Here is a 19,368-nt window from a genome sequence, read left to right as displayed (position 1 = left end):
AGACAGAAGGAGGAAAGGACACAAATATGTGCCCTAATACTCCAAGGTGCAACCAGCATGTTAGATTTGACTCTGTTGCCTGCATAATGTTAAGTTTACAGTTCCTTATATTTAACTTATCTTTAACAGTTCCTTATAGTAACATTTGTGCCACAAAAGTGCCAGGCAATGGCCATCTCGCACAATAGAGAATCTAACCATCTCCCCTTGACATTCAATGGCATTACTATCGCTGAATCCCCCACTATCAACATCCTGGGGATTACCATTGACCAGAAACTGAACTGCAGTAGCCATATAAATACCGTGGCTACAAGAGCAGGTCAGAGACTAGGAATCCTGTGGCGAGTAACTCACCTCCTGACTCCCCAAAGCCTATCCACCATCTACAAGCCACAAGTCAGGAGTGTGATGGAATACTCTCCACTTGCCTGGATGGGTGCAGCTCCAACAATACTCAAGAAGCTCGACACCATCCTGGACAAAGCAGCCCACTTGATTGGCACCCCACCTACAAACATTCACTTCCTCCACCACCGACGCACAGTGGCAGCAGCGTGCACTGCAGCAACGCACCAAGGCTCCTGAGACAGCACCTTCCAAACCCACGACCTCTACCAACTTGAAGGACAAGGGCAGCAAATGCATGGGAACACCACCACCTGCAAGTTCCCTTCCAAGTTACACACCATCCTGACTTGGAACTATATCGTCGTTCCTTCACTGTCGCTGGGTCAAAATCCTGGAACTCCCTTCCCAACAGCACTGTGGGTGTATCTACCCCACATGGACTACAGCAGTTCAAGAAGGCAGCTCATCACCACCTTCTCAAGGGCAATTAGGGATGGGCAATAAATGCTGGCCTGGCCAGCGACGCCCACATCCCATGAAGGAATATAAAAAAAGAAATACAGGAGCACAGATATCTTGGAGGGTTGAGGGGCTGGAGGTGATTACAGAGATAGGGAAAGGCGAGGCCAAGGAGGGATTTGAAAACAAGGATGAGAATTTTAAAATCAAGACATTGCTTGACTGGGAGCCAATGTAGGTCAGCGAGCACAGGGGTGATAGGAGAACAGCACTTGGTGCGAATTAAAACACGTGCAGCAGAGTTCTGGATGACCTCAAGCTTATGGACAGTAGAATGTGAAACCAGCCAGGTGTGCGTTGGAAAAGTCAAATCTAGAGGTGACGAAGACATGAATGGGGGTTTCAGCAGCACATGAGTTGAGACAGGGGCAAAGTGGGGCGATGTAACGGAGATGAAAATAGGCAGTATTAGTGATGACAAACCTTTTGTTACTGAAAACTTAAATTTGAGGGTCATGACTGACTAGCTTGGGAGCTGAACTGGAGCTGCACAGAAGGTGCTATCAGCTGACTATACTATACTAAACTATATACAAACGATGTCTCACTCAGAGACCACCTAGATGACAGATGTGGGAAATTGAAAATGTCAGACTGGAGTAAAAGTGCATTAATGGGCAGAACAGTGGGAGCTCCTACAGCAAAACTGATGTAACTAAGCTGGGAGTGTTTGAACCTCACCTTGATGAATACAAAAACCCACAAAAAATGTTAACAAAACTGATCTATGGGGTTCTGCTGAATGCCACTTTAATAAATGTTTCAAGGGTTCTCAGAAGTGTTTATTGTTCAAAATAGATACATAGATACACACCAGTAGCTACCAGAATTCTTCAAAAAGGTTGATTATAGGTGGCAAAATGGTAAAATCTTAACACAGAAAAGGCGAAAATCTCCAAAGTTCATCAATACCATGGGCAGTGTCTTCAGAAGTGATCACTATTGTAGTTTTAAATAAGGGCAAAAAAGCCAAGGCTTCTGTAAACAGATTGCAAGTATCCAATTCTGTAGGTATCCTCAATTAGTCAGCCAGAAATCAAGTTAACAAAAACACTTAACTCCTAGGGTTACCTGTAACTGGTAGTGTATAACCATTTTTGATATCTCCCTTAAATATGTCATTTTGCTCTATTGAAATTTATCCTACAATTTTTCCAAGTAAATATCAAAAGAACAGTCATGCCATATTTACGCAGAACATTCAGCTGTCTTTTCCTTGTTGCTGAACAGCTGGCACCAGCATACCAGCTTCACTGCACAATCACACACACTATTCAACACACCAATCTGTTAAAGATTCACTGTACAATCCAACCTGTTAAAGATTTTGTGCAGATACAAAATGAAAGGCATAATGCTCCCATTTTATTTCTGAATATTCTTCCCTCATTCTACTAGAAGAACTGTTTGCGACAGAAATTGAAGACCATGATCAATAAAATATCAGATGTGATTTACTCACTTTTAGCAGAACTACTTGGTTTTAAATGGACAGAATACATTTACTGATGTAAATTAAAAAAAAGTCTGATTAACAATTGAACCACAGTCCTAACCTCAGCAGGTACTGTGACATCATGCTATCTTAGTCAGAAAGAACATTGTCACACAGTTATAATAATTAGATTTTAAAATGAAGCAATATTTCAACATAGGAACATAGGAGCAGGAGTAGGCCATTCAGCCTGTCAAGCCTGCTCCACCATTCAATTCGATCATGGTTGATCATCTGCCTCAACGCCACTTTCCCACATTACCCCCATATCCCTTGATGTCATCAGTATATAGATATCTATCAATTTCTGTCTTGAACATGCTCAATGATTGGAATTCTCTATCCCAAGGGCTGTGAAGGCTCAAAGATTCACCACCCTCTGAGTGAAGAAATTCCTCCCCATCTCAGTCTTAAATGGCCTGCCACTTATTGAGACTATGGGCTGGATTTTACCTTAGGCGGATGGGAATACGCCACCAACGTAAAAGTCGGTGGTGAACCCGCTTCCGCCTAGCCCAGGGATCTGTCCCGTATTTTACGTGTCCCGGGCTTTAGCTGTCCCTAGGCGGAACTTCCACCCACTTGAGGGAGGAAGTCCCGCCTCAGTGAGCTGCCGGCCAATCAGCGGGCCAACAGCTTAGTCCAGGCAGCGCCACTGGGAGCGGTGGCCACTGCTGGGACTGCAGCCCAGCCGACACCATGGAGCCTGGAGACGAGGTAAGTTGGACTTACCTCACCAGGGGGATTGGTCCTTCCCTGGTGAGACTGCTGTGGTCGTTTGTGGGGGAGGAGGGCTTCTTGGGTCCCAGGGGTGGGTTGGGAGGCGGGGTGGCCAATTAAGTGGCCACTTAAGGGCAGGCCTTGATTGGACTCAGATAGGCAGGCCGTTCACCCACCCCACACCCCCCCACCACCCGACTGCCGTAAAGTTGACCAGAGGCGGGAGCGGGGCAGGTAGGCCTCCCGGAGCCTTCCGCTCAATTTTATGCCGCCCCCACGCCACCATCCGACCCACTGGGGTGGCATAAAATTCAGCCCTACGTCCCCTGGTTGTAGACTCACCAGCCAGGGGAAACATCCTATCTCCATCTACCCTGTCACGCCCTGTAAGAATTTTATAAGTTTTAATGAAATCATCTCTCATTCTTTGAAACTCTAGAGAATACAGGCCCAGTTTCTATAATCTCTCCTCATAAGACAATCCCACCAGCCTAAGGCTTAGTCTGGTGAAACTCCTTTACACTTCAGCTATGGCAAGTATATCCTTCCTTAGGTAAGGAAACCAAAACTGTACACTACTCCAGGTGCGGTCTCACCAAGGCTCTATACTATTGCAGCAAGACATCTTTACTCCTGTACTCAAAACCCCTCGCGATGAAAGCCAACAGACCATTTGCCTTTCTAATCGCTAGCATGCATGCTAGCTTTTAGTGACTCAAACAAGGACACCCAGGTCCCATTGGACATCAACACTTCCCAACCTCTCATCATTTAAGAAATAATCTGTCTTTCCTTTTTTTTACTAAAGTGGATAACTTCATACTTATTCACATTATATTCCATCTGCCATGATATTGCCCATTCAATTAGCCTGTCCAAGTCCCCTTGAAGCCCCTTGCATCCTGCGCACAACTTACATTCCCACCTAGTTTTGTGTAATCAGCAAATTTGGAAATATTACATTTGGTCCCCACATCCAAATCATTTATATAGATTGTGAATAGCACTGATCCTTGTAGTACCCTACTATTAACAGCCTGCCATCCTGAGAATGACCGGTTTATTCCTGGAAAATCTCTGGAAAAGAAGAGTATCGATTCAACTGCTGAACCAGACTACGGACTGTTGTACGGTTGAAGAACCTTTTTTTCCCCCATCCAATGACAGTGAGGACTTCAAGCAACCTTGGACTATTCCACATTGGAAGATTTCACTTCGGTCAAGTGGTAGAAGTGTCAGTGGGGGAGCATTTCGGGGATAGTGTCCATAACTTTGTAAGATTTAAGGTAGTTATGGAAAAGGACAAAGATGGACCAGACACCAGGCACAGTGGCACAGTGGCTAGCACCGCAGCCTCACAGCTCCAGCGACCCGGGTTCAATTCTGGGTACTGCCTGTGTGGAGTTTGCAAGTTCTGAGACTATGGGCTGGATTTTACCTTAGGCGATCACGGCCTGTGTCTGCGTGGGTTTCCTCCGGGTGCTCCAGTTTCCTCCCACATGCCAAAGACTTGCAGGTTGATAGGTAAATTGGTCCTTATAAATTGCCCCTAATATAGGTAGGTGGTAGGGAAATATAGGGACAGGTGGGAATGTGGTAGGAATATGGAATTAGTGTAGGATTAGTATAAATGGGTGGTTGATGGTCGGCACAGACTCGGCGGGCCGAAGGGCCTGTTTCAGTGCTGTATCTCTAAACTAAACTAAACTAAATAAAGGTACTGAATTGGGGGAAGGCCGATTTCAATATGATAAAACAGGATCTGGCCAAAGTGGACTGGAAGCAGCTACTTGTAAGAAAGTCTACATCACATCAGTGGGAGTCATTCAAAGAGGAAATAGTGAGAGTCCAGAGCCAACATGTTCCCGTTAAGGTGAAGGGTAGGACTAACAGGCCCAGGGAACCCTGGATGTCAAGGGATATAGAGGATTGGATCAGGAAAAAAAAGGAGGCTTATGGCAGATCCCAAGCGCTGAAAACAGCGGAGGCACTACAGGAGTATAGAAAGTGTAGGGTGGCACTTAAAAAAGTAATTAGGAGAGCGAAGAGGGGGCATGAAAAAACACTGGCAGGCAAGATAAGGGAAAATCCCAAGGCGTTTTATAAGTATATTATGAGTAAGAGGATAACCAGGGAAAGAGTAGGGCACAAAAACAAGAAATGCTGGATTCACTCAGCAGGTCTGGCAGCATCTGTGGAAAGAGAAGCAGAGTTAACGTTTCGGGTCAGTGACCCTTCTTCGGAACTGCTTTTTGTCCTTACAGGAGGTAGATTTCCAGCATCCGCAGTATTTTGCTTTTATTAAAGAGTAGGGCACATTAGGGACCAATGTGGCAATCTGCGTGTGGAGCCAGAGGACATAGGTGAGGTTTTAAATGATTACTTTTCATCGGTGTTCACTATGGAGAAGGACGATGTAGGTGTAGAGATCAGGGAGGGGGATTGTGATATACTTGAACATATTAGCATTGAAAGGGAGGAAATATTAGCTGTTTTAGCGGGCTTAAAAGTGGATAAATCCCCAGGCCCAGATGAGATGTATCCCAGGCTGTTATGTGAGGCAAGGAAGGAGATAGCAGGGGCTTTGACACAAATTTTCAAATCCTCTCTGGCCGCAGGAGAGGTACCAGAGGACTGGAGGACAGTGAATGTGGTACCATTATTGAAGAGGGGTAGCAGGGATAAACCAGGTAATTACAGGCCGGTGTGTCTAACATCAGTGGTAGGGAAAATATTGGAAAAAATTCTGAGGGACAGGATTAATCTCCACTTGGAGAGGCAGGGATTAATCAGGGATAGTCAGCATGGCTTTGTCAGGGGGAGATCGTGTCTAACTAACTTGATTGAATTTTTCGAGGTGACTAGATGTGTCGATGAGGGTAAAGCAGTAGATGTAATATACATGGATTTCAGTAAGGCTTTTGATAAGGTCCCGCATGGGAGATTGGTTAAGAAGTTAAGAGCCCATGGAATCCAGGGCAATTTTGCAAATTGGATACAAAATTGGCTTAGTGGCAGAAGGCAGAGGGTGATGGTCGAGGGCTGTTTTTGCGATTGGAAGCCTATGAGCAGTGGTGTACCACAGGGATCGGTGCTGGGACCCTTGCTGTTTAGTGTACATTAATGGTTTAGATGTAAATATAGGAGCCAACTGTGCAACAGCCCCAACAAACAAATTTCTCTGCAGCACCTGTGGAAGAGCCTGTTACTCCAGAATTGGCCTTTATAGCCACTCCAGGCGCTGCTTCACAAACCACTGACCACCTCCAGGCGCGTATCCATTGTCTCTCGAGATAAGGAGGCCCAAAAGAAAAGAATAGGAGGTATGATCAGTAAGTTTGCAGATGACACGAAAATTAGTGGTGTTGTAAATAGTGAGGAGGAAATCCTCAGATTACAGGGAGATATAGATGGGCTGGTAAGATGGGCGGAGCAGTGGCAAATGGAATTTAATCCTGAAAAGTGTGAGGTAATGCATTTTGGGAGGACTAACAAGGCAAGGGAATATACATAGAACATAGAACAGTACAGGCCCTTCGGCCCACGATGTTGTGCCGAACCTTTAACCTACTCTAAGATCAAACTAACTACCTACCCTTCATTCTACTATCATCCATGTACCTATCCAAGAGTCACTTCAATGCCCCTAATGTATCTGCTTCTACTACCACCGCTGGCAGTGCATTCCACGCACCCACCACTCTGTGTAAAGAACCTACCTCTGACATCTCCCCGAAACCTTCCTCCAATCACCTTAAAATTATCCCCCCTGGTGATAGCCCTTTCCACCCTGGGAAAAAGTCTCTGGCTATCCACTCTATCTATGCCTCTCATCATCTTGTACCCCTCTATCAAGTCACCTCTTATCCTTCTTCGCTCCAATGAGAAAAGCCCTAGCTCCCTCAATCTTTCTTCGAAGGACATGCCCTCCTTCGTAGGACATACAATGGATGGTAGGACCCGAGGAAGTACAGTAAGTCAGAGGGACCTTGGTGTACTTGTCCACAGATCACTGAAGGCAGCAGCACAGGTAGATAAAACCAAAATACTGCGGATGCTGGAAATCTGAAATTAAAACAAGAAATGCTGTAAATACTCAGCAGGTCTGGCAGCATCTGTGGAAAGAGAAAAAGAAAAAATAACTAAAAATGAAAGTAAAATGGGGGGCCCATCATGCTCTGAAATTATTGAACTCAATGTTCAGTCCGGCAGGCTGTAGTGTGCCTAATCGGTAAATGAGATGCTGTTCCTCGAGCTTGCGTTGATGTTCACTGGAACACTGCAGCAAGACCAGGATAGAGATGTGAGCATGAGAGCAGGGGGGCCGGGGGGGGGGGGGGGGGGGGAGTGTTGAAATGGCAAGCAACCGGAAGCTCGGGGTCATGCTCACGGACTGAGCGGAGGTGTTCCGCAAAGCGGTCACCCAGTCTGCGTTTGCTCTCCCCAATGTAGAGGAGACCACATTGTGAGCAGCGAATACAGTATACTACATTGGAAGAAGTACAAGTAAATCGCTGCTTCACCTGAAAGGAGTGTTTGGGGTCTTGGATAGTGAGGAGAGAGGAGGTAAATGGGCAGGTATTACACCTCCTGCGATTGCAGGGGAAGGTGCCATGGGATGGAGATGAGGTGGTGGGGGTAATGGAGGAGTGGACCAGGGTGTCACAGAGGGAACGATCCCTTCGGAATGCTGGCAGGGGAAGGGAGGGGAAGATGCATTTGGTAGTGGCGTCACGCTGGAGGTGGCGGAAATGGCCGGGGATGATCCTTTGGTTATGGAGGCTGATGGGGTGGAAAGTGAGGACAAGGGGAACCCTGTCGCGGTTCTGGGAGGGAGGGGAAGGGGTGAGGGTAGAGGTGCGGGAAATGGGCCTGACACGGTTGAGGCCCCTGTCAACAACAGTGGGGGGGAATCCTCGGTTGAGGAAAAAGGAAGACATATCAGAAGCGCTGTCATGGAAGGTAGCATCATCTGAGCAGATGCGCCGGAGACGGAGAAACTGGGAGAATGGAATGGTGTCCTTACAGGAGGTAGGGTGTGAAGAAGTGTAGTCGAGGTAGCTGTGGGAGTCGGCCGGCTTATAATGGATATTAGTAGACAACCTATCCCCAGAGATAGAGACAGAGAAGTCGAGGAAGGGAAGGGAAGTGTCAGAGATGGACCATGTAAAGGTGAGAGAAGAGTGGAAATTGGAAACAAAGTTGTTAAAGTTTTCCAGTTCGGGGCGGGAGCAGGAAATGGCACCGATAGTCATCAATGTACCAGAAAAAGAGTTGGGGGAGAGGGCCTGAGTAGGACTGGAACAAAGAATGCTCAACATACCCCACAAAAAGAAATGCATAACTAGGACCCATGCGGGTACCCATAGCAACACCTTTTGCTTGAAGGAAGTGAGTGGAGTTGAAGAAGTTGTTGTTCAATGTAAGAACAAGTTCAGCCAGGCGGAGGAGGGTGGTGGTGGATGGGGACTGGTTATTAGCAGAGGTAGATAAGATGGTTAGGAAGGCATATGGGATACTTGTATTCTATGCCTCGGCTAATAAAGGCGAGCGCAGGGAGGTTATGATGGAGCTGTATAAAACGCTAGTTAGGTCACAGCTGGAGTACTGTGTACAGTTCTGGTCACCACACTATAGGAAGGATGTGATTGCACTGGAGAGAGTGTAGAGGAGATTCACCAGGATGTTGCCTGGGCTGGAGCATTTCAGCTATGAAGAGAGACTGAAAAGGCTAGGGTTGTTTTCCTTGGAGCAGAGAAGGCTGAGGGGGACATGATTGAGGTGTATAAGATTATGAGGAGCATTGATAGGTTAGATAGGAGGAAACTTTTTCCCTTAGCGGAGGGGTCAAGAACCAGGGGCATAGATTTAGGGTAAGGGGCAGGAAGTTTAGGGGAGATTTGAGGAAACATTTATCACCCAGAGTGTGGTTGGAATCTGGAATGCACTGCCTGAAGAGGTGGTAGAGGCAGGAACCCTCACAACATTTAAGAGGTATTTAGATGACCACTTGAAACATCATAGCATACAGGGCTATGGTCCAAGTGCAGGAATATGGGATTAGAATAGTTGGTTGCTGTATGGCCGGCACAGACACGATTGGCCGAAGGGCCTGTTTCTGTGCTGTATAACTCTATGACTCAGTCTCTGGAGCTTGTTGCCTTAAAGCAGTACAGCTCCTTTTACAGCCTTAAAGGCACACTGCATTTGTCCTGAAAAAAAAACTACAGGATCATAACATCCACTGGTTCTCCTTTATCTATGCTACAAGTAACATCTTCAAAAATCTCCAACAGGCTCGTCAAATGCGATTTCCCTTTCACAAATCCATGTTGATTCTGCCCAATCATATCATTATTTTCCAAGTGTCGGTTATCACATCCTTTATAATAGAATCTAACATTTTCCCTACTACTGACTTCAAACTAACAGGTCTGTAGTTCCCCCGCTTCCTCTCTCCCTCTGTTCTTAAATATTGGGGTTGCATTTGCTACTTTCCAGTCTACAGGAATCTTTCCAGAATCTATAGAATTTAAAAAGATAACTACCAATGCATCCACCATCTCTATAGCCACCTCCTTCAACATTCTGGGATATAGCTCATCTGGTTCAGGGGATTTATCAACTTTCAATCCAGTTAATTTTTCAAGTACTACCTCTTTATTAATACTAATTTCTTTCAGTTCTTCATTTTCACAAGTCCCTTGGCTCCCTAGTATTTCTGGGAGATTTGCTGTATCTTCCTCCATGAAGCAGACACAAAGTAATTGTTTAGTTTCTCTGCCATTTCCCTATACTCCATTATAACTGTTCCTGTCTCCGCCTGTAATGGACTCACATTTGTTCTTGCTAATCTTTTCCTTTTCACATACCTAAAGAAGCTTTTATAGTCCGCCTTTATGTTTCTCGCTAGCTTGCATTTATATTATATTTTTCCTGTCTTTATCAATTTCTTAGTCATCCTTTGCTGGATTCTAAATTGCTCCCGATCCTCAGACTTAACACTTTTCTGGCAACCTTATAAACCACTTCCCTTGATCGAATGCAATCTTTAACTTCTTTTGTTTGCCACAGTTGATTCATCTTTCCTGTTGGGTTTTCGTGTCTTAGATGAATGTATATTTGCTGCAGACCATGTAATACTTCTTTAAATACTAACCATTGTCTGTCTACTGTCAAATCTTTGTGTATTTTCCAAATCCACCACAGCCAACTTGCCCCTCAAACCTTCATAGTTTCCTTTGTTCAGATTTAAGTCCCTAGTTTCAGAATGAACTATATTGGTTTCAAACTTAATGTAAAATTCTATCATATTATGGTCACTATTTCCCAAAAGCTCCTCTACAGCAAGGTTATTAATTAGCCCTTTCTCATTACATAATACTAAATCTAAAATAGCCCGATCCCTAGTTGATTCTTCAACATACTGCTCTGGAAACGCATCTCATACATACTCCAGGAATTCATCCTCCACAGCATTAGTGCTGATTAGGTTTACCCAGTCTATATGATGTTGACTTGAGATTAGATTTAGAAAAAAATTAGGAAAGCAAAACATATTATTTGATCTTCCAATTTCTGCCACCTTCAGAAATTTTGAAATTTATTTGATCATCCACAGAACATAAAAGGCCATTAACAATTAGCTAATTAACAGAAGCAACATATCTCATCATGTTTGAATACTGATATAATTCTGTGACGCAGTTCATTGCTGGTGCAAACAATTTTTCAGGGAATTGCCATCAATTCCATTGCAAATAGTATTGAACACTGCAAGGTTTGGCAACAACCAGAGGCGAAAAATCTGAGGTTTGCATAAAAGAACTAACTGATAAGAAATTAATGAATAATATAGAATAAAACCAATGCAAAGTATAAAGGCAAGAAAGCAATTCAATAGCAGAGGCAGAAAGCTCAGGAGATAAAGGCCTCACAACAAAAACATGTCAGAATTTGAGTACAGAACTGAAAGGGATGTCCAATAGAGAGGATTACCTGTAATAACAGTAAACAATTGCATACGTCCTTATGGTTTAGTGGCCAAATGCTCCAATTGTGGTTGTGGGGGACAGGGTGCAAAGACAAGAGAAAACAAATAGGATAGAGGACAGCCAGGGCTACCTTTTCAATTGCCACAAATCAGTGACCCTCACTGGGAAATACGTGTTTAGCTGTTGGAGGAAGGAGAAATCAGGTTCATCCAGTCTTCACTATTAAAAACAACAATAGCTGCCATACTCTAAGCATGAATCATCCTTCAGGACAGAAATTGTAGAAAATCACAGGGAATGGGGGGAATGCAGTGGGAGGAGGGTGAAGAAAAATTGAATAGTTGTGAGAGAAATATTTGCCACAGCATGAGAATAAGTGACTGAAAGGAAGTTTTAAGCAGGTACCTTAACTTTAGTGAAACAAGTTTCCTTTATCTCCATCCTTAACTAACTTGAAATTCTCAGTATGAGAAAAAAATTGAATCCTAAGCGTTTGCAACTGTAAATAAATTTTACAAAAACATTCCAAATAAATCTTTGATTTCAGCACTATGTGCTGAAATATTTACATGAACCAAAAAAAGCAACATTTTAGTCTACATTTTGAAAAGCAATGCAAGTGAATTAATAGGCCTTATTTACATGTTTCAAATATATTTACTTGCTGATCTCGTTGGTCAGGTTAACAATTTATTCAGTGTCTTCTGGTCCAGTTGTAGCTTAAATTCAATGCTAAGTTCTTTGATTATATGCTGGCAATGACACAACAGCATTAATTTCTGTATACAGTATATTTTGCAAGTACCTGGAGTTTGTGATAGGGGCTGAGTATAGAAATTGTTGTGATCTGAATTCAACCTGATTCATTAAAAATGGATTTACTGACAGGAAGAATTTGGAAATAAAAATGGTTCCTGATCCAACAAGCAGGTGATACACATGTACACAGATACTTTAATAAATACTAGAACCAAAGCCTTTATATAGAACAGTATGCTGCTGCATGCTAATCTTTATGACTGCTGCATAACATGAAATTTCAGTGGTATCAATCCAAATTTCATAAATCTATCAATTTTATATATTTGCAACATTTTTATGCAAATATGATCCATTTATCTAAAATCCTCAATAATTCATTAGAGATTTGGTCAGTACTGAAGTGGATTATTTTCACCTCAAAGAGGAAACACTGTGCATACGATTATCTCACTTTAAACTATATTCATAGAAATGGTCTTAAGACGACACTTTATACTTTGTATTTCTTGCTTGATATTGACAGGTTAATTGGCTTAACTTTCATTTATCTGTAGATGAAAGGATCTACTGAGGAATATAGTCAACACAGCTTCAACTCAAAGAAACAAGAAAGCCACAACACGCTTAGTCAAGTGCCCTTAGATTTCACAGTTAGCAAAACTCATACTGTCTCCCTTATTACATCTCACAAGGTATAAAGAGAAGACTTGAGGTCAAAATGCATCTGAAGAAACATGGGAAATGTTGTTCAGTTCAAGTCCAAGAAACTTACGTCGCTTTGCCTTCCCTCAGGAAAATGCAAGATAAAGAAAACTGCAGTGTGGCAGCAACAATTTTTTTAGACAAAGGCTTGAATTTCAGCTTTACATCAGTCTGCGTAGGCATGGGGCTTGCATACTGCTTCATGTTAATGCTACTGGTGGCGAGGGCTTTTCTACGGCCAGAAGGTGACTCCTAGGAAACAGGAAAGAGAATATCAGTGAATAAAATCTGCTCTACTAGAACTGGATTTAACAGGCAGGTGTGTATATCAAGCAGCATTCCCACCAACACATACAAATGAAAACCCCGTCCCGTCAAATACACAGAACAGCAACATTTTAGTCTATATTTTGAAAAGCAATGCAGGTGAATTAATATGCCTTATTTACATGTTTCAAATATATTTATTTGCTGATCTATTTGGTCAGGTTAACAACTTATTCAGTGTCTTCTGATCCGGTTGTAGCTTAAATTCAATGCTAAGTTCTTTAACTGATTATATGCTGGCAATGATATAACAGCATTAATTTCTGCATACAGTACACATTGCAAGTAGCTGGAGCCTGTGATAGACACTGAGTATAGAAATTCTGAATCAGTAGCTCAATTTTTTAAGAGAAGTGATCTTTACTCATTTTCCTTCCAACACCCATGAAACTGAATAATATTCACTGTGCAGTCTTACATATTCAGCAGCTAAAAACATTCTGCATCATTTGAAGACTCAAATCTTTTTTCATTAGCATATAACCAAGTAAATCACTAGCAATTCCATTAAAAATGCTCTAAATAAAGGGGTCAATCAAACTGACTGAAAAACCACTTTAGACAAACATAGATCATAATACCAAAAAACAATCATTTAAGAACAAAAGGAAGTGTTAAATAGAAATGTAATCGTCTTAATTTAATTTCTTTGCCAAATGACAAAAACCTCAAGCTGAAACACTGGATTTTTTTTTTAAGAGATGCAGTAAATAAATGTATATATGCATCTGTTGGCGCAAAATAATGCTGTAGCACAGGTCTTATCTTGACAAAATATTTAAGGGTGGAATCAAAGTAAAACTACATAAAGCACATTAGGCTTTTAGTACATAATTAAGATTCTGGAAACTATCTACTGCCTTTATTGATGTCCACTGCTAGCAGGCATATATTTCAGATATTCTGCTGTATAGTACTTGACATTTCTGTTGATATATGTGCTGAGCAGAATAAGTCAGAAATGTAACATGCCATTCTTCATAGAAAGTCTTGTTCCAGACCAGCCTTATCTGAGAGATTATGGCTGGCTGCATTATACAGAACTAATAGTGCATGTAGATACCTTAAGAATGAATTTGAAAATGCATCCAACACTCAAGGAGGATTTAGGCTCACTCAGAAGAAATACTTAAGAATATGCAAATACTCTCAGCAGAATTAGGTTTAACAGATTTGACTAGTACAAACAATAAAGGTGCTCTTTTCCCTTGTTGCCACTGTCAATCAGTGAATGAGATTAATGCCCAAGGTTCTGAAAAACCAGTAAAATGAAATAAGTACTATACAATAAAGGCCCAGCAATTTATTACAATACTGCTATCATTATGCTGTTACTGTCAAAACAGTTAAGTAGCTCACTATCAACAGAAGCAAATGAAATCAGTTGCATGCTGCCTCCAATCTTTAAACAACACTCATTACATCTCATGTAGCAAAGATTGCCACTATATCTTGCTTTTGTTTAAAGTCAATTTTATGCACACATTTTGTATGGATGATTAATAAAGCATTCATTCTATTTTATTAAATTCAACAGACTCATGGTAATTAACTACATATCTTCAGTGCAATGAATGTATTATGAACAAATTTTCAAATACAATAAAAAAAATTAATGGGCAAGTCATACTGTAGTTTTAATATTGCAATGTAAAAGCTGGGGCACAAACCGGTTTATCCTAACAATAAACACATGTTGGCAAGCAATAAGAGTCTCAGTGCTTGGGTTTCACACTGAAATATAATAAACTGCAATGAAGCCTTCATTGTACAACAGTACACAGTTTTAAAAGATTTCAGCTGGTCTATGAACACCTTTACATTTTTAACTTTATTAAACAGCTCACAGACCAATCAGTTCTTCATGAACTTAAAAGATTGTAACTGCCACTCCAAAAGGACCCTTGTACATGGGTTTAAGTATGCATGCATACGGTTACACTTTGCTTGGTATGGACAAGATACTTGAACTCTATGTTGTAAAACAGGCTCTGGCGTCAATCCGATAATGCTGTATAAACATGACATTAAAAATTACCCTAACTCTTTCAAAAAAATTTTGGTTGTCATGGTCCTCCCAACAAATTAAATAATTTATACAAATAAAGTTTTATTTCAAAATTATATACATAACGTGCATATAACCACAGCACAAAGTGCAAAGTTCACAAAACGTGAAAATTCCTTTTCACAGACACCCACGAGACAAAGATTCCCATTCAGTTCTCCCACTTCACAGAAAAGGCACCTATTTCTAGGAGTTTCACTATCAAAGCCAGCCTAGTGACAAATTAATGCTTAGATGTAAATGACAAAACTAATGCAATTGGCCAATTTAAAAGCCTCTGAATGAATCGGTATGCACACCATATTAAGGTGCTAATTTGTAGATCAAAGACATTCTCACACCTGGTAAAGCTGTATTAAATCCCAAGCATGAATACTGCCCACTTCAACAATGGGTGCTGCCTGGGAATGCACACTTTCTTTGCTAACCTTGACCTCTGCAGTTTTCAAGGTTGTAATTTCATCATGTGAGAAAAATACCAAATAAATAAAGTGCACCTTTGCAGGTGCTTTTACATGGTCAAAAAGAGCAAGATAAAGTAGGAGCACTGCTTCACTATGAAGTAAAAACTAAAATCCTCAATGCAATGGATTTTGACATAACTTTCATGTCACTTTTTCCCATTCCTTTGCATTAAAAAAAAACAGTTGTACAATTTTGGTTCCAATATGTCACAGGGAATAAGAGCAGAAAAAAATGATTTGTGTAAGGTAACATGAACAATTTATTAAACAGCACAAAATGCTGCACAAAGCATTAGGCACAGTAGGTTTGTTATTGTACTTGTTGAATTTATGGTTTGAACAGACTATTTGACCAAAGGGCAGGCCAGGCCCAGAACATTAATAGTCAAAATAACTGGAAAATGAATCACCAAATCCTACTATCCTAAATTGGCAGCCAATGCAGAACTGGGGGCGGTGAGGAGGAGGGAGGGGGAAATTGGCTACAGTAGATCACAACCAGAGATTGCGCCCCCTCCCCACCACCAACTCACTTATTTCGGCCACAAATCAAACACGATGAGAACCAATTTCCTCACCTTAAGTTCTCATTTAGAAACTAACAAGAAAAAGCAGTAGTAGGACTTATGGACCCTCGCGCCTCCTCTGCCATTCTTTTTATTTATTCACAGGATGTGTTGCTGCTAAGGCCAGCATTTGTTGCCCTTCCCTAATTGCCCTGGACAAGGTGGTGGCGAGCTGCCTTCTTGAACCGCTGCATTCCATGTGATGTAGGTGCATCCAGAGTGCTTTTAGGGAGGGAGTTCCAAGATTTTGACCCAGCGACAGTGAAGGAATGGCGATAGAGTTCCAAGTCAGGATGATGTGTGACTTGGAGCTGCTGGTGTTCCAATGTGCCTTCGGCCCTTGTTCTTCTTTCTCCTTAACAAATGTGATTTAAGGATTGAAAAATAAACAGAGGAAAAACTGAAGGAAGGCTAATTAGAGTAAAATCAGATACAGAGAGGGAAAGAAGGATTTGATTAAGGGAGAGTAAAAAGGCAAAAGAAAAGAAAAAGAATTTAAAATTTGAAATTTTTAAAATCCAAGAATTTACTACTTGCAGGAGTGAGACTCAACAGTTTAAACTGCTCTCTTTCTAGGCCAGAGAGATTGATTGGTGTCACATTAATAATCATCATGCTGCTAAAAGGTGCTTATGCTGTTAAGTACGAGCCCTAACTTCCTGTGGTGAATTAAATGGACAATTAATATGCAAATCCAGCAAGTACTTAAAAATAATGGTGAGGTTGAGGGCAAGCTGCTGTTTACGCACAGCAAACGGTGGAGAGACATAAATCAACCAGCGAGTTCTGGAGACTCAACTCGCAGCATACCTCTTCTTCCCCTGAACTTGCTGGGCGGTTTTCGCAGTCTGTCGAGAACTCGCTGCTATTTTTTCAGGAAAATTTGGTCCAATGTAGTGTTAATTTCTGGGAGCAAAAAACATCCTATCTACTTTTCTGTATGTGAATAATAGATAGAAGACAGAATCAAAAAGCGAAGATAGCAAGCACAAAGTTCAGACATGGTCTAAGAGATGAGCTGGAGACAAAAGTACTTCCTCTCTCAATATTTTTAAAAATTGAAAATTTCATTTAATTTCTGTCCTGCAATTCCACTCCTTTCTGGCAAATACAGGTAACACTTATGACTAAGAGAAAGAAATAAGGCTGCAATTCAGAATAGGGCCTTACAGAGTAGGAAAAGACCATCATCAAAAGAATAGCAATATGGCATGAATTTCTTGAAGCAACAGTGCCCCCAGGTGATTTTTCCCTTGTGGGATGACAATTCCTATTTGTATGTGCAGATTGCAAAAGAAAGAATACATACCAACTATTCACAAAATTAGAGGTAAATTAGATCCCTTTAATCACCTATGTGGATCATTATGGAAATTTAAACCAGACTCCATTACACAATACTTGTGAAACATAATACAAGCATGACAACTTAATTGAATTCAAATTAATTATACTGGTCAGAGCTAGAATTTCATGGCATTCCACCAGTTTGGGCACACGAGTAAAATATGGTAAACTAATGCAGTCTCCAAGTATTCAGCACAATATACTGAAAAATTCCAGCAACAAGGCATTGTATCTGTAGGAACACAAGTGAGGACACTACCTACAATTTCAGTTTTTGATATAATGCCTGTTTGAGCAAAAAGACAACTTATTTATGTATCTATTCAATATGACGCACTTATTTTGTATTTTTGTGTTTTTTCACCCCCACTTAGGGTCGCTTGAACCAGATATCTTTTGATTCCCCAAAGAGGAGAGGGCATCCAACCTGCTCTGAGGCCTCCATCTGAAGAGCAGGAGCTAAAGTTAACTTAAAGACATATGAGCTTGGCTCAATTGGTAGCAAGTTTGCCTCCAAATCAAAAGTTTGTGGGCTCAAGCCCCACTCTTAGACTACAATACATAATCAAGACTTACACGTCAGTGCAATACTGAGGGAGCACTGTGTCAATGTTATTGAAGTCAATGAAAAAGGAAACTGGGTGGTGTGCAGAACAGGTGCCTGATCCAATACCACCCATTTCGTGCCACCTTCGAAACTGAACTTGACCCAGATATTGCTGTTATGGACATACTGGTACTGTCAGAGACGTGGAAGCAGCTCGTCTACTCTGGAAAAAAAGTCGTTGGTAATTTCAACTCAAAATTTGCATATACAACCAAAATAGATGGCTCTAGCTTTGCCAACATTAAACTGGATAAAATGTCTTCTTATTCAAGTCTTAGTGTCAGAGAAGCAGTTGAAGAAAGTGTTGTAATGATGTCAGAACAGACGGAGGTAGTCAGATAGAACTGTGCTTTGGTGTACCTGACTAAAAGCCGACTTTATGCTTGCGGATGATATTGTATGGAGTAGAAATGGAGAATGAAGAGAAGGGAAGGGAGGATGGTGCCCGATGGTACGCGAGAATGACTACTAGCATTGGAAAAAAAATTAAAAGCAATGTAATGTTTCTGATTTGATTTGTATGAGCATAATCAGGAGATGGTTGAGCCATTGAAGATGACTGCAAAGGGGAGATATTGGAGAATGATAACAAGGTTAATGCTATCAAAGGCTGCAGAGAAGTAAGGAAAAATGAAGACAGACAACAAGCCCATGGTCTTAATTGCACAGGATGTCAAAGTGTCTCCACCGACACTGTCTCAGTGCTGTATGCAAGGCAGAAACTAGAGTAGAGGGTCTAACTGGGTGTATAGTTGGGGAGGAGGAATCATTATTGCACGGCGACATGTTCCAGAGCATTTGGGGAAAAGTATAGACAAAATGAGGAGCTGGTGGCTGGAAACTAAAAGAAATAGCTTCTTAAGCCTTACTGGAATTTAAGTGTGAAGAACAAATTTAAAAATAATTTATTAATGTAACTTTGGCCTTGCTTAATTTTTTTAACAATAGTTTCTTGCAACTTTATTAACAGATTTTACTTTTATTTATTTATTTAGAGATACAGCACTCAAACAGGACCTTCGGCCCACTGAGTCTGTGCCGACCAACAACCACCCATTTATACTAATCCAACATTAATCCCATATTCCCTACCACATCCCCACAATTCTCCGACCACCTACCTACACTAGGGGCAATTTACCATGGCCAATTTACCCATCAACCTGCAAGTCTTTGGCTGTAGGAAGAAACCGGAGCACCCGGCGGAAACCCACGCGATCACAGGGAGAACTTGCAAACTCCGCACAGGCAGTACCCAGAACTGAACCAGGGTCACTGGAGCTGTGATGCTGCGGTGCTAACCACTGCGCCATTGTGCTGCCCTTAGATCTTCATATATTTTAAACTTAGGGGTCCCATCTTCCTTATTCTTAGCTTCACACAGAGCACAGATGCAATTAGCAAGGCTAAAGCACATATCACTAAGAAATTGGGTCTGAGTTCATG

The 19,368-nt window shown here is 41.6% G+C and overlaps 1 protein-coding gene across 5 annotated transcripts in view; it reads right to left on the bottom strand.

Moving 5' to 3' along the window:
- ehbp1 (EH domain binding protein 1) overlaps window positions 1-19,368 on the bottom strand; it is a 438,779-nt gene that overhangs the window by 296,384 nt on the left and 123,027 nt on the right. For all 5 annotated transcript variants that reach the window (XM_068044229.1, XM_068044225.1, XM_068044227.1 and 2 more), the window contains exon 6: window positions 12,614-12,795. In XM_068044229.1, the coding sequence (XP_067900330.1) occupies window positions 12,614-12,795 (182 nt within the window). The remainder of the gene's footprint in view (window positions 1-12,613; window positions 12,796-19,368) is intronic.

This window comes from Heterodontus francisci, chromosome 13, assembly GCF_036365525.1.
Source record: "Heterodontus francisci isolate sHetFra1 chromosome 13, sHetFra1.hap1, whole genome shotgun sequence".
Lineage (NCBI taxonomy): Eukaryota > Metazoa > Chordata > Chondrichthyes > Heterodontiformes > Heterodontidae > Heterodontus > Heterodontus francisci.
The sequence above is the reverse complement of the archived record's forward strand: the minus strand, read 5'-3'. Positions and strand labels throughout refer to the sequence as shown.